The following is a 25,982-nucleotide window of genomic DNA, read 5'->3' as shown; positions in this document are numbered from 1 at the left end:
ACAACGTTCATGTACATATCATTTATGTAAAGTCATGGGAAGGCTTATAGTACCTAAAACTTCTCTATCTACCCTCAAAAAGTGTAGCTGTAACAGGTACTAGGTTACCTGTGCTAGGCTTACCACTGGCCTGGTGACCTGGATGGGGAAGGCAAGGTCAGCAAGAAAGAAGCTCAACAAAACTGTTCTCTCTTTCCAACCAGCATTCTCTCCATTCCTTATAAAAATCACATTTCAAGGTTACTATAAACTTGGTGCCAGCAGGGAAGGAGATAAAACCTTAACAGAAAACAAGGGCTGTGTCCTTGTTTAATCAGGATTCTATGAGTGTGACAGCCAACAAGGCCCCTAGGCCAATGATTCTCAACTTTCCTAAGACCCATTAATACAGTTCCCCACGTTGTGGTGACCCCGACCATAAAAATATTTCCTACTTCATAAATATAATGTTGCTACTGTTATGAGTCATAATGGGAATATCTATGTGTTCCGATGGTCCTAGGTGACCCCTTTGAAAGGACCATTTGACCCCCAAAGTGGGTCTCAACCCATAGGTTGAAAACTTCTACCCTGGGTTCGCCACCAAGAACATTCAGATTCAACCTCTAACCCTCAACCCCTGCCCTGACTACTTTGCTTTTACAGAGGCTTATGTAGTCACTGAAGAACAGGAAGGGACTCACTTCATCCAGAGGCTTACCTACCACGTGCTGCTTAAAGCCAGTCATCCATCAGCCTGGAGGAACACAAGGTGACCAAGGCAGGCAGCACAAACACTGAGGTGGGTTGCTCTGGTGCTGTTTGCATTCGATGTTAATTCTGCTTCCTCAAGAGGGGCTGCCCCAAAGAGGACTGAATCTCCCATACTAAGGTGATTTCATGTGAACCTTCTTCCCATTTTAACTGGTCAAATAAAGGGTAGAGCCTGTGATTGGGCAGTGGAAGGGAAAGGTGGGGCTGGGAAAGGGGTGAGGGGTGGGGGTTGGGGAGAGAAAGAGGGGATGGAAGGAAGATAGAGCAGCACCACATGGCCTGCAAGCATTCATGTACTTGTGCAAGGATCCACAAGTAGCAGGGGATCTCATAACTGGGGAATAGAGTCGTGTAGTGGTAAATCTGCCCAATCTAGGCTTGTAGCTTATAAATACTGTAACTGAGTTGTGTGTTTTTGCACGGGTTTATTGGGGTTGGAGATTTACTGCAACAATACAGCCTATGTATAGTACATAATGCATACTATATAGAGGTATATTAACTGAACACACAGAGTGACAACCCCATGAAACTGAAGGGGGAAAAGGCAGCTATAACTTAAAGAATCCAGGTCAGGCCTAATGAGAAGAAGCAGGGAGGCCTTCCCTCTCCTATTAGCCCGCTCAGCTCGCTAGCTTTCCCTGAGAACCTGTCACCATAAGCACACTTTGTTCAAAAGGGTGGGGAAGGAATTAGGAAATAGAAATAGGGAAATAAGAAATAACCCATCAGGCAGTTTCTCCCTTGCTCTGAAATCAGTTTCCGCAGAGGCACCTGCAGGCCAGAAATACTTCATTCTCTGCAGGAGAAAAAGGGTTAAGTAGAAACAGCACCCCTGTGCACAGCAGGGTGGCGGGGCAGCAGGGCAGCCTGGGCTCACACCTGTCCTCTGTCACTCCCCCTCCCCCCCAGAGCCTCCATTCATAGCTCCAAGTCATTTTCTCCTTTTTTTTTTTTTTCCTCTCCCTTTCAATTCCCAGGCTGGGAATGCCCTGCGATGTCTGTCCTATTTCTGGGCAGATAAAAGGTAGAGCTACAGAAACTGCTGGATTTTTCTCTAACATTTCTGAATGTTTCAAGTCAGAACCTGAACCATGAAAGAAAAGAAAAACCTTTGAAAACAGCATCAGTCACTTCTCGCAATCACAAATAAATAGTGGCTCGCCCCACTCTCCTTTTTTCTCTTCTATGTAAAAGAATGAAGTATGTGAAAAAGAAAAAAAACTGTTAAAAATTATATTTCAGTGGATTTTTACTGCTGCTCGCTGTTTGGGTGTACTACCAAATATTGATGACTTCAAAGCTGCCTGCAAAAGACTTGAGGGCTTAAAAGTTTGCCAGTCCCCTACCAGCATTCTTCATTCTTCTTTGATAAAAGTATAAAAAGTAAACATCCACCCATCCATTCCACACGCATCCCTGGGTGACACCTATGTCTGCTGTCATCATATAGGAAAGTTATCCAGGTTCGTGGAATCACTCTGGTGATTGTATGGGGATCAGACTCTTTAGAAAAATAAAAAAAAACAAAAAACACATAAGTAGGTTGCCTTTAAACATCTCTAAAATTATGATTTCTAACTCAGCGTAATTTGGCGACAGAAGAGTGCATGGATTGTTGAATTGTTTCTATCTATTCTTGATTCCAGTAGCAGCAGAAATAAAAGCCTTCTCTCAGAGCCTCGGGAGACACTCTCCTTTCTATTCTGTTCCATTCAACCTCTTCCATTTCTACATGAACACCAGTGGGTAATCAAGCCAATCTGTCCCATGTGACCACTGGAGCCTTCTCTGCCGGGACTTGTACACACATTTCTACAAGTGTCTTCTGTGAGAAACATGTGAAGCAGCTCTTGTTCGGTTGTTCTTCCAGCTTCTGGGAAGGGGGTATGGGGGAGAACAGGAACAAAGGAATGTAAAAACCTCTCCCCGGCTTCCAGAGGTTTCCATTCCTTCTTTCCATGTGGCCTTACGTCCTTCGTGACACCAGGGCCATGTGCAGGGGCTACATATGGCAACATGGGCCTCATAAACTAGGAAAGACTCTCAAACGCTGCTGTGTATTTTTACTGAGGCGCCTTCTCATTCCCTCTGTCTGTCCTCCAGACGGCTTCTGCACCTCCACTAGGATCTCATACACATGAGTCTCTAACATGAGGCTCTACCAACCTGGCCCAGGTGTCGCTCACCCCTGTCAGTGACTAGGGACCTCCACCACCACGTTAGGAATCCAATTTATTTAGCATTTAGGTTCATTTAGCATTCAACCTAGAATAACCTATGATCACTTTTCTTCTATTTGAATCCATATACTTATTTGTATCTTTAAGACCTACCAATATGGTAGCTCTTTCCTTGAAGTTTTAAAGATTCCATAAGATTCCCTCCTTTACACATAGCAAACACTCTCTTCAAAGTTACCATTTCCATTTTCATAGAATTCTCCTCTGGCGAGAGGAAAAGTTATTACTGTATATTTTTTTTCAAATGTCTCTACAAAACTCTGAAGAAATAGGCATGCCCATGAGTCCTCTGAAACTCGTAACGGAATAAATGATCAGGACCTCAGATGAGGTTGCCCCAGACAGGCTCCCTCATGAACCACTTAAATTGGGGATAGATGGTCTGGCCGAAGAGTCCCGGCCCTTTTTGCTTTTTGTGTGTTGGCCTGAAGTGGCATATTTGACTGTATGGTCAGTATTAGTGAGAAGAAAGCAGAAATAAAAGTCACTACAAAACGTGCATGCTCCACTGCAAACAGGAGGCAACTTAGGTGACGATGGGTCATTTCCAGTGTCAAATAATGAGTCTGTTAGTGAGTCCCTGGGCTGCAAGGGTATCTGAGCTGTGGGGCACTCCTAGCTTGTTGGGAGGCCCTGGGTTTGATCTCCAGAAGCACAAAGGATTTAAAGGAAGATATGATCTGAGTTAATTTAGAAAGAAGGGGGGAAAGCAAACAAATTACTAATAATTTCTGTGCTTGGGGTGCTAAAAAAACACAAATCATTCCACTCCTCCGCTGTTCCACCACGCCTAAGGAGTCCTGTCCTTTCTATGACAGACAATTTGCTGTCATAGAAATCCTCCTCTCGACAATCTACACAGAAATTCGTGGGGACCCATCTCACGATTACATCTGTAGGCAGAACACTGGAACACTGCTCAAAAGCACAAAGTGTGAATTTGCAGATATACAAAATAACCAAGTGGATGCCACAATGATACCTTTATTTTATTGGGAACAGCTTATTTTGTGTGTTTGTAAGCAACAACTGATTCTCTCCCAATTGTATGCAAGACAAAGTGCTTGGACTTTTAAACTAAACAATGACGATATTATAAGAATCATGGTTGGGTCATGCAGCTTTTTTTTTTAAAAACCTATTCACATATTTCACACATCAGTGTCCTTTATAAAGCAGTACAGAGCCAAGCATCACTCAAGAGTCAGGCAGAACTACTGGGACACTAGAAAACTTCTCCTGAGCTGGTATTTCAGTCTCCCCTGTGTGGTAAAATCCAAGCGGCTGCCCTGCACTAATACGACCCACACCTGCCTTTTCTGGATGCAAGCACAAACACACTGCTCAATGTGGGGGGTTAACAGCGCTGCAGTTTGCAGCGGCAAAGAGTATATGGCAGTCATCAAGTTGCAAACCTCAGGTTACTGTCAGAAGTCTGTTCACGGGGATAACTGCTCTATGCTAAAACAGATGGTGAATGCTGGTTAAGAGAAGCGAGCCCTCTATGAGAAACGTAAATCAACCGTACAGAAAGTAACAGTGTTTCCAAAAGTGGGCAAAGCTGAAAGTCAGATGGTAAGACATCTGGGCAATGAGGCTTTGATCTCTGGTCAGAGAAGCTGTATCACGTGGGTTGCTCCAATCCTTATGCTGGGCAAGCAGTTTGTAAGCACTTGGAAAGGGGCAGAAGTTGCCGCGGCCGCTGAGAGGTTGCAAATTGTTTGCATTTGGGCAGGGAAGTCACTCTCACGACTCATTCGGGAATTCCTACAGACCAGGTGAAAGCCCCTTCATGGCCCCCTCGCCTTGTGCTGCTTTTCATAGCACAGGAGCTACTGAATACTGGCTTACCGCCAAGTGGCTTTAAGGTGAGATTTGACAAAAATTACCAAGTACACACATCTGCCCTCACCTCATTATCTTTCTACAGCTACTTCCCAGGCAGCTGTTCAAGAACTACATGTGTCCATTTACTGGATTGAAACAAACAGCAGAGGCATAAGGAGAGCCACACAAAGCATATGCTTTCCAAAACAGTGGGAGCTTCGCTTCTGGGGATACTGACAGGGCATCAGCTGCTGCTGCTGCTCTGAAGGCAGGAGACCCCTCCCCAGCCCCCAACCTCCCACACCCCGGCTTACCTGTTTCTTTGTGCTGAACCTCTGCCAGGTGTAAGTCATTCAAAAGGTGCTCCAAGATCTTCTCCGGGGTCCCAGACACCACCACATATCTGTCAGAGAGCAGAGAGTCCACTGAGTCATCCTCCGTGGAGGACTGTGAGCGGCTGCTCCATTCATCGTCCTCATCTTCTTCGTCGATGTATTTGAAATAAGGCACATCGAAGGTAGGCAAGGGCAGCTGGCGCTCCGAGAGCGCGGCGGAATCTTTCCTCTCTAGAGGGGGGTCAAAGACCCGCAGGCGGGAGCTGCCCATTGTGAACGGTGCCTAACAAAGGCATCCCCTAAAGGCTAAAAGATCTTGCCATTCTTGTCCTTTCACTGGGAACTGAGTCCATCTGGCTGCTGAGAGCTCTGCAGTCAGCTAGAACGCTGGAGAGGCGGAGAGAAAAGAGGGAGGAGGAGGGAGGGTAGGGCAGGAGGCAGAGCGAGCGAGCGAGCGAGAGGGGAGCAGAGAAGGGAGGCAGCCAGGGAAGGAAACCGGAGCGTGCCTGGGCTGCGGGGACTCTCACCTCGCGTCGCTCTCCGCGCTCCCCGTGGTGGGGGCTGGGCCACAGCTTGCAACTTTCTTCAGCACCAGCACACTCTGGCCTTGGTCTTTAACCTGAACCATCGTCACTTCATCATCTTGCTTTAATTGCAGATCAGAGTGATGGATGAGAGGAGAAAAGGGGAAGAGAAAATTAAAAAAGAAGCCAACTAGCTTCACCTCGTTTCTTTAAAGCGCTGGAATAAATTAAGAGTGTGCTCCAGCCTCTACTAGTACAGAATCTAGGCTCAAGGTCTCTGGAAACACACACACACACACACACACACACACACACACACACACACACACACACACACACACTCCCTAAAGTCAGGATGCTAAAGCAATGTGTGTATGTGTGTGTGTGTGTGGGGGGTGGTCAGGTATTAGGATTTAAAGATTTTATTTTTAAACCTACCTCCAGGAACAATTGGACTTGGAGAATAGAACATTGAAAGTTTCAAAATGTGCAGCATACTAACTGCATTTGTACTACTGTCTTTACCTGGCTTGAAAAAACCACAGGATACCTACTATTAAAAATACTAATATAACGAGGAAAGACTTGCTTTAAACCGTGGGCAAAGGGCTGCCCACTGGATCATTCAGGTCAACCTCCACCTCCCCCAGTTGTTTCCATCCCCACCCCACACCCACACCCACACCCCCCCCACACACCAGCTGGACTTTCAAATTTATCAGGTACTTGTTGTCAACAGAATACAAGCAAAAACAGATCTCTAGTTAGAATCTCATCCCGGCTGAAGTTCTGACACCATGGGCCACTGCACTGACTTTCTTCCTCTCTGTCCCCTTTAAAAGAGGCGAGAAGCTTAACTCTCACCCATTTCTGCCCACACAGCTTCCACAGAGCTGAGCAGCCAGTGTGTCTGTCTGACCTGGCTCAGTCAGGGGACAGTCCCTGCTGACCCAGCAGTATGGACCGACCCAAGTCTAAGCCATGGATACAAACTTTCAGGGCATTCACTATAAAACTCTCCCAAAGTGCAGCATCCAGCCGTAGGAAAACAAAACGAAACAAACAAACAAACAAGAACCATAAAAGGCAAATAAGAAAGTCTGTCTTCTTTCTATGTTGCTGATGGCTTGGAAGAAAAAACAACCCAAGACTGGAGTAAGAAAACCTGATAGCAAGTAGGTTTCCTCTGAAAGATGAAGTCAACTCTTTGCAAAGGAACCCTGTGCTACGTAGCATGGTTCTGCTGAATACCCCTGTCCTCATGTGTGCATGGAAGGTGCTATATAACTGCTTCCATAGGCCCATCACTGAGCAGTGTGGTTTTTTTTTCCCTTTCTCTTTTTAAAAGACTAGAAAGGTGCCAAGGCCAGCAAATCGCTCACAGAAAGTAAGACTGTCACCTCAACTCCTAATTTCTAAGAAAATGGAAATCCTCTTGGATTTGTCTTTAAAACAAACAGATAATTGGTTATCCTGGAAAAAAACAGCCATATACTTGCAGGTTCGTTCTTTTTAAATCTCTTCCTGACAAATAATTTTGCTATGTAGAACTGATATATTATGTCTCAGCAAGGTCAGACACATGGTGTCTCTGGCAATTAAGGATGGGTATTCATTGTTCAGCTCCCCAAGGAGGCCCGTGTGACTCCTGTAACATGAATACCAATGTGTAATTGCAGTCTTTTCATTTCTCCAAAGCAGTTCTTTTGTTATCCATGTGGCCGAAGTGAGCTTACTCGGCTGAAGAGAGGGGCATCTATGGTTCGAAGGGGGATACGGCGCGATGGGGGATTGGGGGGGGGCAGAAGAAAGCCAGGACAGGACATGTGGAACCCCACAAATAATTCTATTATCTGAAAGAACGGATGTGAGGAGACAAAGTCTTCTCCCGGCTCCCTCTAGTCGCAAGCCAATATTCATTTTATATGAGAGGCTGTCATTCTGAAGTATGCTTTACATCCTATGTACATGTGATATATGGCATTATTAACTTCTGCAGGCTGCGCACATACATATGGATGGGCAGTACTTCTCTAATGTCTGCGTAAGTGATATGTATGACACGGCTGTGCACACAGCAGTCATACTTTACCGGGCAGGAGAATAGCTGAGTCGGGTTGATATACTATCAATAGCATCTTATGCCACTGTAATAGGTTCCATTTGGAACCTGTTAAAACTAAAGGAGAGGAGAGGCGGAAAAATCAATGAACAAGGGGAGATGTAAATTACCGAAACCTGCTGTGAAAACACACGAATCCTGTGTGTTATAACCATCTACAAAGGAGGACGAAATTAATGCCCCCCGAATCTGGATATCTGTCCCCAATTCCTCTTCCCGAAAGAGAGGAAAGAGCACCATTGAGGTTGGGGTATGAAATATTTATTTCGGTAATTGCTAGGGTTGAAAATAAGTATTAGGATTAATGGTGGAAAACATGTTCAACAACAGATCGTCCTTGAAATAGAAGCATTAAAACTCGTGATTGGCAGTCATTACATAGCAAACTAAGAGGGCCTCCTTTGGGTAGGACACCCCGCTGGGCACCAAGCAGCAGGCTAAGATGCTCTGCTCTGAACTAAGTTAGCTGGTACCATGAAAACAGCAGCACAGCTTGATCACACCCTAAGTTCAGGGGACAAGGCAAGTGGAACCCACGGGGTTTGGAGGTCACAGATGAGTGGCCTGAGAGACTGAGAATGCTGCTAAACAGGACAAGGACCTACAGAGAATGATGAGTCGGATCACACAGATGATGCTTGAGTACTGACAGGACGGAGTACTGTAGATATTTCCCAGGCAGTTAGAAGGAAAACACAGTTCTCTGCACAAAGGCCAAGGATAGAGACAAGTTGGTTAGTGGTTCAGATTTTGGCAGTTGATAAAGTTGAGAACAGACAAGTGTGGAAACTATGAAATGGGATTTAATGGGAACAACGCAGTAACACTGATCGTAACAGTCTCTGGGGAAGTACATGGAGATGACCAGGAGGAGCTGGACAAAGCAGCAGGGAATAGTGTCGGGGGTTCAGGGAAGAGTCTGCCACCCTGATGGTCAAACTGACAAGCCTAAGAAAAGATCTGCTGGCACTACTTTGGGGCAAGAGGTAAGAAGGACCCACAGACCAGGTGTTCTGAAAGCTGAGGCAGGTGACGGGGAGGCCGAGAAAGGGAGGGAGGGAAGAAGAAAGGAAGGATGGAGGAAGGGAAGGAGGGAAGGAAGGAAAGAGGGAAGGAAGGGAAGGAGAGAGTGAAGAAGGAAGGGGAGGAAAGGTGGAAAAAAGGAAGGAGGGAGGAAGAGAAGAAGGGAGGAGGGAGGGAAGAAGGAAGGAGGGAGGGAGGGAAGAAGGAAGGAGGGAGGGAGGGAGGGAGGGAGGGACGGAGGAGTGTCTAGGGAAAGAGGGAGGTAATATTTCCATATTACCAATCTGAGACTTTCAATGTGTAGGGCTGGGGAGCTTGAAGAGCCTGTGGCCCTGGCTGAGGAGGACCCAGAACAAAAATGCAGGATCAGGCTACAAGGGAGACCTCTTCTTTCAGATAGAACCCGCTGGCTCGGTGAAGGGTGAAGCAGGAACAAGCTGGAGAGATCATATGCAATGCTTCTTTCTTAGTACCCTGGTACTGAGGGCCTCTGGAGGAGGGGTGTGTGGCGAGGTGGGTAGCCTAAAGAAGATGTTATTGGAAAAGTAGCCTCAGGGATGCAGCGGGAAATGAGACAGTTATGAAGAGAAAGACTGTCGGGCAGCTCTGTGAACTGCTGAGGCTAGAAAAGACATTTGTGGTTTTACGACCTCTTGCTTTAAGTGCTCAGGAGCCTTAAAGGAAATGAGTGACTGGTGAAGCCCATCCAGGGTAAGGGATGCACAAGGAGACATCAGCGTGGGTAGAAGGTCAAGAGGAAAATTGCCCTTCACAAAGGAAGGGGCAGATCAATTGTGAAAACTGAGGGCTGCTTGACCATCAACCTAGTGGGCCACAGCATGGGGAGCAAAGGCTCCAACAGGAACAGTTCTGAGTAGTGAAGACTAAGGGGAGGGACAAAGGCCCCTGAGTGACACCTGTACTTTGGGTTGGGTCCTAGGTTCCAGATTTACAGCTTCTACAAGGCTGACAACTTCCTAAGTGGTTCGTGCACTAAAAGCATCCTTAGTTTAAGTTTTCAACCTTTTGTCCTTGATTCCTGAAGCAGCTTGAACAGGTCCAGAATTACAAAGGAAGAAGGCAACTTCTTTTGCTTAAAACAAATCCCTTTCCACACACCCTACTGGAATTTATGTTAATGAGTCACAGTGGGAAAGTCACCAAATAACCCCACCATAGGAGGCCAGGTTGCTAAGGAAACCAACCACCTGCTCAGAGGGCTCAAGGCCCCTGTCCCTGCCCCTAAAGGTTTCAGTGGTCACCAATGGCCAATCAACATAGGCCTTTGCTGTTCATTTGTGTCCTTTAAAATATTCTTTACAATAAACTGGCAAACATATTTCCTGGCTTCTGTAGCCACTTTGGAAAACCAATGGAACCAAATGGGGTAGATTGTGGAAACTCCAGTGCATAGCCAAAAGATCAGAAGCACGGATAAAATAGCCCAGCCCTCATGATTGGCATCAAATGTTGGGGCTCATTGCTCAGCCTTGGGATCTGATGCTATTCCCCGGTAGACAGTGTCATGTCCAGTTGAATTATGGGTAGTTGAGCTTAGATCACTACAGACCTGACCATTTCTCCTGTTGGCAGAGGAGTCTGCCTCCCCAGTATGGTCATGGAAGTATTCTGTTGACAGCTGACTGAGAGTAGAAAGAAGACAACACTGTGCTCCCCCAACCTATGATTTTAGACCCTGACCCACGGGAGCTGAGCTGGCACTTACTAGACCTTGATGTTCTGTTCTAGAGGATTTCATAGGGAATCAACAGCAGACAAGTTCACTATATATTCATAATGGATCAAAACAAAAATACAGCTATTTAGTTATTATGTCTGAACTAAGAATGAATATTGTCCAACCCACGAAATCCCCTGCAGCCTGCCTGCTACCTGCTTGCACTTTCCTTGCCTAGCTTGCATTCTCTGTTGGGAGGATAAGATTTAGCCATAGAATTACCCTAGTTTCTAGACAGTAATCCAGAGCAAAGCCTCACATCCTTGGGATCTTTCCAAGGTCAAATCCCCAGAGTACCTTCCTGTAACCCTTTCCCCAGGATGCCCTTCTAGAGCATGAAGTCTCAAGATGCTTACAGGACAGCAATGAGCCCAATTCAGTCACCTGCGGGTGTCATCCTCAAGGTGGTCTCTGATTGGACGGCACTGATGAAGTAGCAGGGTCTAATGCTGCCCTGGCATTAGAGTGATAAAGGAGACCATAGCAGTGGAGTTTTGGAGGAGAAGAAACACTTCTTGCTAAGGTGGTTAAGTGTCAGGCATTCCAGTCAGTGATAGAGGGACACCGGCTCACAATGGGAAAGCAGAAGCCAGACAATGAGCCCTCCAAGGAAAATGGGACAGCATCCTGGAGTAAGGACCAGAGGACTAATGGATTTGGGTAATGGGATGAGGGTATAGATGGCTTAAGTTGCAGGAGGTGCCATGTTCTTTTCTCCCCAGTGTGTACATCTTCAGGGAAGGCCTCACCCCCCCAACACACACTTTAGTCCCAGATCTGCAGAGACCAGCTCTCATTCCCACTTCAGGGGTGGCCCGAGAAGCTCTAGCAAGCGGCCAAGAGGACTCCTCACAGTTCTGCCCATGGGCACATTACTGGAGACAGAAGAGGAAGCAGAACAAAAGCAAGTAGTACGTAGTCCTCGGCTGACAGTGGGGTAGGTAATAGGGGAATTGGACTATGAGGCTTATGACTTTCGGCAAAGAGCCTTCTGGAGGGAGAAACCAGGAGAGGGATCAAGTCCCCGATTCCTTGTGCCTGACCCAGTCTCTGGATGAACAATGCTGATGATTTTACTCAGTTCCTCTCTACTGCTATCCTGAATTTGAATTCTGGATGTACAATGGAACGACCACCCTCAAATGACCTAGATTAACTTCCACCACCATTCTTCTTGTGCTTCTATATCAAACTTGTATCCCCCATTTATTTACATGGACATACAAATACATGTACATTAAATACATGTATTTGTATTTTCAGAATGAAAATACAGAGTTGTAAATATACGTTTTTTTTTTAAAGGCAAGGAGGCCTTAATTTTATTCGAGCCAAGTTTCTAGTTATATCTGCATTTTCATATGTCACAGTACGGCCAAGAAAAGGTGGTGATAAATGTGTTTCTTAGCCCGCTGGAAGGGTCATGGCCCTTAGCGTGATTGTTTCCACTATTCCCAATTCCTGCCCCAAGTAGCCCTGGCTTCTCCCAGCACAGCACATCTATGGTGCTCTGTGAGTGAATGCTTTGTAAGAACCCTTACCTGGGGGCTCAGATGTGGGCTTTGAGAGCCAAGAACCTTCTGACTGTGTACGGAGATAAAGGCACAAAACATCTTACATGCAGAAATTCAGATTTATCGTCTCATCTAAGGAGGCTTGACTTCTTTGAAAGTTCTCCTGACATTAACTCCCTCAATTCAGATGAGATGTCCAAAAACATCCAATTCCAACAACCATCATCTGACTGTATGACCTCTGGTTACCTACTTTCTGTTTCTTCTTCACTAAATGATGACATTCCAAGGACAGGGACTGTGCCTTCTGTCCTTTCTCTAAAGAATGGGTCAGGGCCAGGCACATGATATTCACTTGATAAGGATGTACTGAGCATGCAAATCCATGAGCAAGCAAAAGAGGAGGGACCCGGGCTCCCTCATAGCTCAAGGTCACTTTACTGTGAGGCTCTCACACTCCCATGCACTGGCCACTCAGACCTCTCCTCCGGCACTGAGCATGACAGAACATGTCTGAACTGAAGTGTCCGAGCTGCCCACTCCACATGTGCTGGGGTCCTAACAAACGAAGCTCCTAGGCAACTAGTGCTTGGGAGGTTACGTATCACAGCATCAGTAAGGCAAGCATTAAATGGTGTTGTCCCTCAGGTCTATGTCATGCGAACAACCAAAAACGCAGGTGGCCGCAGTCATGTCAAATGGAGGACTCTGTTATGAACCCTTTGCATTCCTAATCTCCTTTTTATACTTCATTCTCCCCTGACTAGATTTCCCCTCTCATGGCCTACTGCTCAAAAATCATACCTGGTGTGGGACAGTCTGAGAGAACCTTTCAGATGGGAACTTTAACAGTCCCCTAGGTTGACAGCATTGGCACCAGGAAGTCATAGGATGAGCACGGGTCTCAGAGCTGCTTCCCTTCGAGCCCCTGATACAACAATCACGGTACTAACTTACAAGCACATTGTTTACAGCTAACAGCTTGCTGTGCATCCTTCCATCACACAGCCCCAGCCTGACTCATCTCTCCTCCAGAGAGCCAGGGCGTCAAGCCACACTCACTCAGTGAACAGTTACCGAATATGCTAATCAATAAAAGGGATGAATGGACAAATGTGGATTTTAAAGTGAAACATGGCAGGATACATTTCCCAGGAGGCTTTCCCCTTAAGGAGTAGGTGGGGCACCAGGCTACGTGGTGGTGGATAACAGAGCCACTGTACTATCCTACCATTAGCTGAGATGAGGCACTCAGAGAGACTGGCTAACCCGAGGATCATGACCAACAGGAGCTATTTACCAGCTCGGAGTGATCCACACTCTCACTTGAGAAACTCCTATGGAAACCGGTGACAGACAGCCCTGGACTCAGTCACTTTTCTAGGTAATTTACGATAGCCTTTTGATGTGCATGAAACATCATGCAGTCACTAAATCACAAGAAGCTAATGCAATTTGCTTACACAGCAGTAGAGGCAACCAGGACTAATGAGATGATGTTGCCGGAACTAGACCCAGGAGGAATGGGACAACAGGGAAGAATCAGCCTTGGTGGACAGATCGTTTGTCGGCGAGGGCCTACCGTCTAACTGGCAAAGCCAGAGGCTGAGTGTCCATCATCTCACACAACCATTTGAGTTGTCCTATAAAGTGAACACTTCGAAAAGCCACAGTTTATGCTGAAATGAGGCACTCAGAGAGACCTCAGTTTATACAGGAAGAGGCCGATCGGGCTGGAACACAAAGCAGGAAGATGATGAAGATATTATACACAGATGGGCTCCATGTATTCTAGTGCCTTTGGTCAAGCCATCGATAACTCTGAGACGGTTGGTGCTCTATTCTGAGATACCGCAGGAGCTTGGCTTACCTAAGGGCCAAAGCAGGTGAGTCTCCTTGGTCAGTCAGGTGACAGGCGAGTCTTCTCACCTTAGGAAGTTCGAAACTGCCTAGGCAGTTAAGTGTTTGCCTTTGAGTGGCCTGCTGGTTTGGGAAAACCACCTTAAGGATTACAGTTCAAGAGAACACAGGGTTGACAAGTGCTTAAAGTGTGGTGGTGTGAGTTCAGAATTTGGCCTACTGCTGTCAGGCAAAGCTCAAGCCATAGCACGGGGAGACAAGTGTCTGTTGGGATGGAGGCAGGGGCCCAAATGAAAGAGCCTTACACTCAGCAAAGACTGGATTGGACTCAAGTCTGACAGAGGCAGAGAGAGGATACACAAACTGCCTTGCCCCCAGAGGTCCAAGAACCGGGCAGGCATTGTACAGTTTCAAATGGTTAATTTTGTTTTGTAAACTTTGCCTTAAAAGAAAAAAAAAAAAGGTTAGTGTTGCTGCTCAGTGGTCTAGCATGCACAAGGTCGTGCGTTCAATCCCCTCCCCTGGACTGTGCAAAACAGTAAACAAAAGCAACAGCAGTGCAACAGTGCATCCCTGAGCCTGTGGACACAGTGTTCTGACTCGTCTGAGGCGGAGAGACGAGTCTGAACTCCCAGGATGTCCAAGACGGATCAGAGTAGGAAAACAAGTGACAGTGTGTTGTTTCCACTCGGAGCTTCTGAGCCCTGTGAGAGACAGAGTGCTGGCTTACCAACGACAGGCTTCAGGTAATTTTCCACCCGTGGGTGGCAAGATAAAAAGAGGCCGAGGTGGCTCAGTGTCACGGTGTACAAACAGAAGCAGCAAGACAGCTCTCAAGCTGAGTTTGATCCTGTGAGCAAGACTGAAGAACCCTGGAGACATCTGGATGGAGAAGAGGCAGTTTGCCCAGCGCTGCTCTCTCAACTAGCATGGAGTCAACTAGCAGGCAGACTTCTCTCCCATCTCATCCTGGAAGTCTGCACATAGCTTAGCAAACCGCCAGGGCCCGCATCTGTCTTGGTACTGTAAATATGGGCGCCAGACAACTACAGATCTTAGCGGGTTGGGTTAAACAAAACAGAAGCCTCCTCAGACTAAGGAGAGCTTCACCTGAACCAAACTCCACTGATTTTGCTGACAACTTATCTCATAATTCATTTTTTTTCCACTCATGGAAATCAGATTTTAGAAAGGAGATGAAGAGAAAATGCTGCTGAAAGACAGCAGTCATCAAAACAAAGATTAAGTGGTGGGACTGTCATAGTGCCGGCCTCTAAGTAGAGCCTGGGCTTATCCCGGCGCCATACAGGGGTGTGGGGTTGAGAGAAAGAGAGAGAGACAGAGAGGAAGAAAGAGAGACACAGAGAGAGGAAGAGAGAGACAAAAAGAGGAAGAGAGAGGGGGAGAGAGAGAAGGGGAGAAAGAGGAAGAGAAACAAAGAAAGACAGAGAGGGAGAAACACAGAGACACAGAGAAAGACACAGAGAAAGGAAGAGGGGAAGAGAGGAAGAGAGAAAAGAGAGACACAAAAACAGAGACAGAGGAAGAGGAAGAGAGAAGGGGAAAGGAAGAGGAAGAGAGATATACACAGAGGCAGGAAGAGTGAGAGGAAAAGAGGAAGAGAGGAAGAGAGAGAGGGGGAAAGAGAACTAGAAAGAAGGGGCAGAAAAGGAGAGAGAAAGGCTGAGAAAGAAAGTGCAGACTTGTCCAGGTGAGCTGTTAGGAGAACCAGGACTCAAACCAAAACAAACCCCAAGGAAATCATCTTTGCCCAGTTTGCTCTAGCACGAGAGTGATCGAACAGTGTTAATTAGCTCGTTGTTTTTACATCACACTATTAAATTAATAACTCAGGCTAAAGCCTAATGGGCTAACTGACTTCATCATCCCCAAACTCATGGACCCTGGGAAATGTGACTTTCATAGGTGTTTGTACTATGGAACTAAACTGAACAGAAAGCCTGTAAATATAACAGGAGAGACAGCTGGCAACTGCTCAGGAAGAACTGCTGTAAGTCTTGTTACCTCTTAGAGTCTTCCTATGAAACAAGGTATCTAAGAAGCCTAAAACGATCTGGTTAGATGGGAATGGGGCTGGGGGGAGGGAGGGGGTGATAATCCGTAACATCTTGAAGTACAAGGTTTCTGTCTTTTCATCATGAGAGTGTTTCAATAGGCTGCATCAGCTTGATAGAGCATCTTGGATACTGCTGAGAAGGAAGTAGTATAGTAAACAAACAAACAAACAAACAAAAAACCAAAACGCCAGTAGGTTTGAGAGCGTTAGTGAAGGAACTGTTTACAGAAGTGTGTGCAGATTTGAGGAAACCATATAAAAATAATGCCACGATCACAGGATCGCAAAAAGAATTAACTGCCTCAGCTGAAAGGGCTATATAACTATACGAATGCTAGATCACACTGGAGCCAGAGATATAAATGAGCCAGCCTTGGAGGGGGCTGAACAGGACTGGCTGCAGCCTCTGCGCTCTGTGTCTTCCTGCCCCATGCTTCCCACGGTCCTGGTTCCATTCAGAGCAAGAGAACGCTCGTGTCCAGGTTCAAAGGGACCAGGACTCACTACTTATACCCAGGGAACGTGCAGTGGAGGGGGTGTGAGTGGAGACCAAACAACTGCATGTGCCCCACCTCAGAGTCTCCAGAGATGATGTTAATTTATCAACTCCCGGTGTGCCATAAGGGTCACGGTGTCCATTCCTACTGTCAAGAAAACCAGTGGAAGACCAGGAGTCTCTGGGGCAGGTATGCTAACGTTTCCAATTCCTACACACCTGTCTTAATTCTTGTCTAACACCGACATTAATTACCACATTCAGCTCCTACAGTTTGCTTCACGAGCCACTCCCATGTGGCATCTGATGAGTGCTACTAAATCACATAGGTGTTATTGTTTTTTGTTTTTTATCAGAGACCGCTTAAATGTTGTCAAGTACTTTCCAGCAGGCTCTCTTGCCTCAATATAGAAGTTCTTGGTTGATGGCCAGATTTGGGAATCGGGATGGAAGGTAGAATAGGGCAGCAATGATGGAGTTGGTTCTGTGCAGAGAGCTGCACAGAATGAGGTGTGCTTAGTTTTCTATGTCATCTGTCAGCCAGAGTTGAGTGGAGGGGGTGATACTACACATTCACAAGATGAAGGACGGAGAGCTAGACAAGACCACGATCAGAGGGTTAGTCCCAGAGAAACTAAATCCAGAGAAGGTCAGGTCAGAAGCCCATAGAACGGAAGCTGTTCTCCACCTGTGGCTAGGAACTAAGGCTGACTAGTCAAACCCACCAGAGTCCAAGTGACAGGAAAGCTTCCCAGAGCAGACACCAAACTGGACCTGACTCTGGGGTACCTGACTCTGGGGTACCTGACTCAGGCAGGTCCTCAGAGAAAAGTTAGGTTCATAGGGGCAGCCAGGCAGCCAGCTGAGGGGATAGGGGCTGACAGGGCATGTTTTAATGTAGAAACAAATCTTCACAAGGACTACACAGTCAGGAAAACATACTTCCTGTACTCCAAGGCATCACTGGAAATACAAGGACAGTGCCCCCTCAGTGGATTTAAAGCACTAGAAGGTACTGTACGCAAGGACATACATAGCCTCACCCAGCCTTTTAGTCAGCAGGGACTAGATCCACACGCCTTTCCCACTAAACCCCCGCCAGAGGCATGCTCCATCTCTGCCTATGTCGTAGGTTATGGTCAATTATTAATCACATAAAAGTTAGTTGGTGTTTCTTCAAAGAAGTATGGCCAGAATCAAATTATGTCAATTAACTCCGTCAAAGCCAAAGTGGATATTTCTGGGTTCCGTTCCTAGATTTACCAATTCTGGCAGGGCTGGCTTGGCTCAATTTGTTAGATCTCTTTGAGTATTGGTTTTCTTGCATTGTATGTAAAGTTGAAGCTAAGTGCTAGACAAGGGGAAAAGTCTCCATCAAGAGAAAAACAAAAACAAACAACAACAAAAAAACCCCATCAGAACAGAAAAACACACAAACTATGTAGGAACAACATGTCATTCCAGTATATTAAGTTCTAAGTGGTAGTTGGGCAGTGGTGGTGCATGCCTTTAATCCCGGCACTCCCAAGCATAGGCAAGTGCCTCTCAAAGTTCAAAACCAGCCTGGTCTATGGAGCAAGTTCTAGGACATCCAGGACTACACACAGGGGCCTTGTCTTGAAAAACAAAAAGACCTAAGTGTTAACTAAACTCTTTCTGGGTCATGCTATAATTTAATCCACCTGTATACACACAGAAATTCCACTGCATTTTAAGAAAACACAACAAATAATCTTACCCTGCTGCAGTGGGGACAGTTCCCTGTGATCCTACATGAGCCACTGACAAGCATTCCAGGAGTTAATTCCTTAGCTCACTAAGCTAGGCAGAAAGGGAGGCCCAACACCATCTGCCCAATCCACCCTCTGCTAGAGGAGGACTGCGAGTACTGAGCTGGGCCAGGACTGCTGGAAGGCGCAGGTAGGAGTCTGCAGGTAGGAGTCTCTCTAGCAATCTGTAGTATCCCTCAACCCCCAAGGCCAAGAAACACTGTCTTCTACAATCTAAACTCTAACAAAAAGAGAGATGGACAAGTTCAGGCCTCTAACCCTTCCAGTTTTTAAATGTAAGTTTGCTAATATAAGCCCTGCATCTTAGAAAGGGAGAGGGGTGGACTGTCAACCTGTAAGGGACAGTGAACATCCTTAAGGGTCTAAGTGTGAGCAGCAAAGAGCCAAGCAGGAGCAAATGGGCCTCACCTCCTCTATGGTTGCCAGAGTCACCATGGCTCTCTGAGCTACCGGCTACCTGAGTAGAGAGGGCTGGGGCTCATCGACATCTTGGCATACATCCCTCCAAAGATCGTGTCAAAGGCCAAGTGAGAGCATACATTTTTTTGTGTGTTTGGATGCAAGTGCACATACACACACACACACACACAGAAACATGACTTAATAGTGCCCTATTTGAAGGTAATATAGAAGAAAGGGCAGAACTTCATATCCAAACTAGATCCTTTAGTGTATCCTAACACAGAGGTAGAAGGAACATGAAAACACTGGATGGCCAAGACCTGTGAAGAATTTCTTATCTGTCAACACTGGCAACATGGGAAAACATTCAAATCAAGGCACACACTAAGTCCAGACAATATTCTCAGGATTCCTTCCTGCTGGGGTCTGTAACAGTGAGCTCTACCCCTATCTTCATGTATCCTTACAGAATGCAAAAATATAATTCATTTCTAACCAAGCTATTTTTAAGAAGGCAAATTAATAAAAAATCTGATATCTGGTTTCTATGGAGGTTTTATAAAAAGGACAACTATAAATGTCACAAAAACTTCAAAGAGCTCGTAAGTAACACTCTCTCTCTCTCTCTCTCTCTCTCTCTCTGTGTGTGTGTGTGTGTGTGTATGTGTGTGTGTAAAGAAAAGATACTCCAAGAAGAAATACCAATATGAACACTTCACTAGAAGCCTGAAGATGAGAGAGAAGACTATACTTATTATGACTAGAAACATTTTTCTGCAATCTAGTTGCAGATGTAATTGTCACCCTAGGTTTGGAAAAATTCTCAGCAGCCTATGAAATCTGAAGAACCAGATGATGGTATGAATTTTCAGAAGTATTAAATGGTCAACCCTCACCAATCTTTCAATGGTTTTGGCTTCTCCATCCAAATTCCCCCTATAAAGAGTCTGAAACACAGAAGCCCTGTATAATGCCTCCTAATTGGGTGAAGAACTAATTCAGAAACTTAAATTATTTTAAAAAAATATAGTTTCCCCCTTGGTCAGATCCAGCAGAAGCACCCTTCAAACTTACACGAGAAAAGTAATCATGCAAGCATGTTAAAACTGGAAAGGTATCAAGGCCATTACATCTGTTACTCTTTGCAAATCCTTGTGTGTGTGTGTTGTGTGTACACTGTGCTTGCTGAGTGTGGGCAAGGATTTGTTTTGTATGTATGCACACACCCGTGCGTGTTAGTTTTACAGAGGGCAAAGCTGGGACGAAAGGGCAGCCTCAGTATTTATGCAAGTTATGAAATGAAAAATTCCTAGTTCCCATAGCAACGGCTAGATCACATGGAATGGGCGTGAGGAGAAAGGAGGCATCTTAAGTAAATATTCATTTTTTTTTTCATATTTTGTACATTCCTGGGTTGTTTTAGAGACGCGTGCTTTTAGTGTGTGTAATAACCATCTCGGGAACTGCACTTCACAGTTAGAAACAAGCCTGGAAGAAAAGTAGCTAAAACCACATGGGCCATTCTGTGCACGATGTGCAACTACACAAAGCCGCTGATAAATTAATTACGAGAATTATAAATGCTAGAGCGCTCTGGGAAGCAAGTGAGCATGCAGACCCAAACCAGGAGGCATAAAGGAAGAGGAAGGGCTCAAACAAGCAGGAGATAAACTTGGAAGCATGAGGAATATCTCCTGATCTTTTTCTTAGTTGGAGACAGGTACAGAGTGAAGAAAAACAAATGGACTAACGAGCACTGGATTTACAAGATAATGCAGAGCAAAAGGCCTCCTTTCCTGAATATTAATGTGCCCCAGAGGTGTCAAAGGCCAAAGTCCTTGCATAAGAACTAAAAGTAACAACCACTGCTGTGTCTACTCTGCCGTTGATCAACACTTGCAAAGCCTTATCTACAATAGCAGAATGTGGGTGATGGGGCTCCCTGACTTAGAGGCACCCTGACTTTTCTCCGGTCCATGTCCAGACTGAAACTTAAGAGATGAAACCTTAAGATAACAAAAAAATAGCAATGTGTATATATGTTATATGTATGGTGTGTGTGTGGGGAGGGTGCAAAGATACCTCTGTAGAATGGGTTCTCTCTCTTAGGCTTTCTGTGGATTCTGGGACGGAACTCAGGTCACCAGTTGTGGTTTGAATGAAAAATGTGTCCTGAGAGCTCAAATGTTGAATGAACACCTGGTCCCCAGCTGGTGGTGCTGCTCTGGAAAGTTAAGGACCCGTTGGGAGCTGGGGGATGGCTGGAGAAGTACGGTCACAGTCACTGCTGGTAGGCTTTAAGGTTTTATTTATTTATCTTGGTTCCACTTCCTGCTCACTTGCTGCCTTCTGTGTGCTGATAAAATGTGATTGATTGACCTCATAGTGCTGATGCCATATTTTCCCCTCATGATAGACTGCATCCCCTTGGGAACTGTGAGACAAAATAAACCATATCTTCCTAAAGTTGCCTTTGTCAGGGTGTTCTATCACAGCAACAGAGAAGTAACTGATATCCAGGCTTGTGCCCCAAGTGTCTATCAACTGAGCCACTGCACTGGGGGGCGGGGGGTGGGGGGAGGGAAGGCTGCAAACTTTTTATTTAAAGTGTGAAATCTCCAATCAACTGCAATCTTAGAGCTGATACGCTTTTGAATTTCCACAGATCCGATTTAGTGTTTGAACTTGGGGAAACATTTCTTTTTACCCACAGTTGCCTTCTCTACCGGTTCCACACACTAACAGCTGCCTAGTGACCAATACTGGGGGATCAAAATTGAAAAAGAACATAGAAGCCATGCTCACAGAGTAACTTCTTCATAAGAGAGTTTGATGTGTTGGGGGTCTAGATGATTTATATTTTAGAAAAACGGTGGTTAGGGGTGGGGATGTGGCGCGGCTAATAAGGCAACGGGGCTGAGGGCAGTAACCAGACCACGTGCTTGGTATTTATAAGAGTTCAATGCCATTAAGACACAGCATTTGTCAAGATTTAGGAATTCCAGATCTCTGTCTTTTCCAGGACATTCTGAACTCAGAAAAACAACTCCAAATATTTAATAACGTGGCTTTAATAACCTGATAAGACAGACAAGTACTAGCTGGTTAGGCCAGATGAGCCATCCATCTCATAGCAACACCATTTGACAATAAATTTTTAAAAGTTCTAGCTATTTTTGGAAGATTAAAGAACAGAATGATTCTTGGCAGTAAGAGGCGTACTCAATTAGACCGGGGAAAAAATAAAAGCTACTGAGAGCTTCCCAAACAATGAATTCAACACTCCAAAGTGTGGATGCTCCTAAGTTTGTATGTGCATGTATGGGAAGGGATGGTTTTAGAGCTGGAAGAGATCGCAGATATCTAAGTCTTAATTTAGTACATATGGAAATGAGGCTTACAAAGGAAAGTGATGATCCAACTTATAGTAAAAATATTTAACTTGGAAAATTTGTTAATGGAAATTTGATTTCTCCAAAGTAATAATGTTTTTATACTAACAATACATTAACTGAGGTAAACCTATACACATGAGAGGTAATTAAGAAGTCCGACTTTTATATTATAAAAAAATAAGTCAGAGAAATGTTAAAGACCTGAATGCAAAAGGCAATTCCAGAAGAAATTTAAAAGATACTAATGTTGAGTATCTATTTGACCTTGGGAGTGGAAAATCTTTCTTATCTTAAAGGCACATTTTAAAGTGAAGAAGAGTAGGAGAAATAGTTTCTGCTCATAAAAGTAAATAAATAAGTAGGAGACAAACTGGGGGAAAACTATATGTAACCAATACTACAACATTTTGTAGCCTTTATGTATAAAGTATTTATTCATGGGCCAAGAAGGCAAATGGGTTAATCAGGAAGAAAGAGAAATGGATTGTTTTAAGTTACAAACGTACATTACACTAGAAAAGTTACAACTTTTTTAAGAGTCCTGTAAAGCATTTCCCTCTCTTACCCAACCAGGAAACCATGGAGCAACTTGTCAAAGATCTTAGAGAAACCCCAGAGAGGGCAAAAGGGAGAGTGAGAACATTCTGGATCAAGTGATTTCATGTACTGCTTGCTGATCAAGTGAAGCTTAGTACAAGCTTTAATGTGAAATAGCTGGGCCAAAACATGAAAGGGATCAACACAGTTTGTGCCTGTAAGCAGTCATGGTGCTAGGCATGAACCCTTACAGTATAGGCAGAGACTTTTTTTTTTAGATCTTGCATAATTGGAAAATGTATTTGCTCCCAGTGGACAAGTAGCTCAGTGTGTCATGGAGTTATGCGGAAACTTCCCCATGCACACACTGGAAGTAGCTAGGAAGTGAGAGGGGCTGTCAATCATTTCTAAGTTCTCTACAGAATCCATATGTTATCTTTCCAGCTGGTAGTTTCAATCATGAGGATATGTGCCTTAAGTGCTGGCACACTGCCCGATACTTAATTCTGGACCAGGAAACAGCCATCTATCTCCTCCAGATGGAATTTGTTTTCAGAACAGATTGAGGCATTGATTAATCAAGATCCAGGTCTATATTAAAATGCATACAAGGGTATTTAAGGGTATTTTATAGCTAGACCGTTGGAGTCAAGTATGGTGATAGGTAGAACAATGTGTAACCTCTTTACCTGTAAGACTTGTATCATTTATGATTTATACTGTAATAGGGTGACACCAAGGAAATAAAAGGCATGGTGTTAATGTCTTACAGGACAGTTTTGGAAACAAACATTTTTTTTTATTGGATTTTTTTTATTCACATTTCAAATGTTATTCCCTTTCCCGGTTTCCTGTCCATAAGCACCCATCCACTCTCCTTCCCCCTTCTTCTATAAGGGTGTTCCCCTTCCCATCTACCCCTCCTTCCTACACCCCTGACATTCCCTTACACTGGGGGTCCAACCTTGGCAGGACCAAGGGCTTCTCCTTCCTTTGGTGCCCAACAAGGCCATCCTCTGCTACATATGCAGTGGAGCCCTGGATCAGTCCATGTATAGTCTTTGGGTAATGGTTTAGTCCCTGGAAGCTCTGGTTGGTTGGCATTGTTGTTCTTAAGGGATTGCAAGCTCCTTCAGCTCTTTCAATTCTTCCTCTTAATTCCCCCAAAGGGGTTCTTGTTCTCGGTTCAGTGATTTGCTGCTAGCATTCACCTCTGTATTGGACATGCTCTGGTTTTTGTCTCTCAGATGAGATCTATATCCGGTCCCTGTCAACATGCACTTCTTAGCTTCATCAATCTTATCTAGTTTTGGTAGCTGTATATATATGGGTCACGTGTGAGGCAGGATCTGAATAGCCGTTCCTTCAGTTTCTGCTTCAAACTTTGCCTACCATATCCCCCTTTTAAGAAGGAATGAAGCATCTGCACTTTGGTCATCTTATCACAGCCTTTCCCCTCTGGGAATCTGTCTGGCTGTCTCCATTTGACTCACTGCCCTTCCCTTCTCTCCCTGCTGTGCTTTCTCACTTTTCCCTCACTGAGTGTTAGCATCTTCTGGTTCATATCACACACTGCTTGTTCCTACCTCCATTGCTTCTTTCTTGGCTCACAGGTGTTTGGTCACTGTTTCTATCAATGATTGGAGGTGATAATAAATAAATGTTACTGGGTCTCTTAAAAGGAAAAAGCAAAAAACTTGCCTCTGTGCATGAAGGAAGAAGGTTAGACCAACATTAAAAATTATCCAGGACTTCAACGATGTAAACTTTATGTGTGGTAGGTAGCTAAATGACTGCCACATGTAGTGCTCTGCCAAGGCAGCTCAGTAGCTGAAGGGTCCCAATTTACAGAGTCTGTGGCCCCTGCCTTCTACTAAGACATACACAGCAGATGACCCAAGCCTTCTTCCCTCCACGGGGTGGCCAGGCTGAGACATGCATCTTGCCTTTCTGCATTCAGAAAGAGAAGGCATGGTTTCTTGTTTCTCTATTCCGCACCAGGAAAATCTCAAAGCCTAGGTCTTGCATTAACCAGGCGTCCTCTCTGCATCTGTTCACAGAGACCCTGAGTTAGCCATGCATGGAGTGTAAGGTGTAAATCAGAGTTAAGACACATGAATGGCAAATGACAGAGAGCGGGACACAGCATAGCAACTATAGATGGGGAATGCACTTTGTAAAAACCTAGTAAGGATTTTTTCCAGGGTGTGGTGAGTTTTCTCAGGTCTGGGCAAATTTCCTTCGTGTGCCAAGATTATGAGTAACACTGATGGCCAGGAACTTTATTAGTGACTTGGACGGAAATGGGATCTACTTAAAACTGAAATAAAGGTCAGATGTACTTGCCAAGTTACAGTGAAAATGCCATTTAATAGTTCAGGGAGTCATCAAAGGTTTTAGTGCACAAGCTCCTGGCATTCAAGTACATTCTTCAAAGACAAAGCAAGGTATCATTGGGGTGTGCATGTATGCGTGTGTGCATGCTTCTGTGTGTGCATGTGTGTGTCTGTCTGTCTGTCTCTCCTCTTACCCCACCCCCATCCCTCACTCCCTAGAGTTGCTACAGATAGAATCCAGTGTCTGTTATATGCTAGACAAGCCCTCTCCCACTGAGCTACACTGTAGTCCTAAGTTCTCGCCTTTGTTTTATTTCAGCATTTTATATTCTACCTCATTCGGGCTCAGAACCTTCCTCTGCCACCCCCAGGGTTTGAACCTGCAGGAGGAGTGTACTGTTGCCACTTGGCCCCATGTGTTCCTGTCTCTGCCTTTTTATTGCATCTTTTAAAATTCCAGTCACACCTATTATTAGAGGGGCCAGCATAATCTTCATAGCTTCAATTACCCCATTTCCCACCCTGTTTTACAGATGTATCCGAGTGTTGTTTTAATACTGAGATAATTTTTGGATATGTGCTTCCCGATGGGTATTTAATGAGAAGTTCTGAATGACCCCATTTATATTTATGCTGACAAAATTATTGGTTTCTGCTTTCATGGGATGCTAATTTTCTGATGGGGCAACTGCTAATAAAGAAGGGAAATTTGCTTTAGAGAAGCAGTTTATTGGAGCTAAGGGTCATTTCAATCATGCTAGCCTTGACCCAGGGCACCACAATATACAAATACAAAAACACCTAGCGGGCAAACTTACATGCTCTAGCGAGCCTGCAGGAATCGCTGTGCTTTTACTAGTGAATTTTTGCTTCCCTTTACAGAGACTAAAGATACCTGTGTTACTAAGGACATATTACCAATGAAAATGTTTTAAGGGCTGGAGAGATGGCTCAGAGGTTAAGAGCACTGTCTGCTCTTCCAGAGGTCCTGAGTTCAATTCCCAGCAACC

The 25,982-nt window shown here is 45.0% G+C and overlaps 1 protein-coding gene and 1 long non-coding RNA gene across 7 annotated transcripts in view; one reads left to right on the top strand and one right to left on the bottom strand.

Moving 5' to 3' along the window:
• Positions 1 to 25,982, bottom strand: part of Rapgef5 (Rap guanine nucleotide exchange factor 5) — a 235,007-nt gene that overhangs the window by 72,768 nt on the left and 136,257 nt on the right. The window contains 2 exon segments of one of the 2 annotated variants that reach the window (NM_001395143.1): positions 5,138 to 5,226; positions 5,686 to 5,804. In NM_001395143.1, coding sequence (NP_001382072.1) covers positions 5,138 to 5,226; positions 5,686 to 5,804 — 208 coding nt within the window. 2 annotated transcript variants of the gene reach the window in all.
• LOC102556588 (uncharacterized) lies at positions 491 to 19,599 on the top strand. Of its 5 annotated transcripts, none has more exons than XR_015622634.1 (5): positions 491 to 781; positions 5,166 to 5,340; positions 7,031 to 7,183; positions 11,374 to 11,502; positions 19,383 to 19,599. It is a non-coding gene; the product is annotated as an uncharacterized LOC102556588 (long non-coding RNA). The 5 variants fall into 5 exon arrangements; XR_015622632.1 differs by having other exon boundaries at positions 494 to 781; positions 11,288 to 11,476; XR_015622635.1 differs by having other exon boundaries at positions 534 to 781; positions 11,374 to 11,476.

This window comes from Rattus norvegicus, chromosome 6 (genome assembly GCF_021556685.1).
Source record: "Rattus norvegicus strain SHRSP/BbbUtx chromosome 6, alternate assembly SHRSP_T2T, whole genome shotgun sequence".
NCBI classification, from domain to species: Eukaryota; Metazoa; Chordata; class Mammalia; order Rodentia; family Muridae; genus Rattus; species Rattus norvegicus.
The sequence above is the reverse complement of the archived record's forward strand: the minus strand, read 5'-3'. Positions and strand labels throughout refer to the sequence as shown.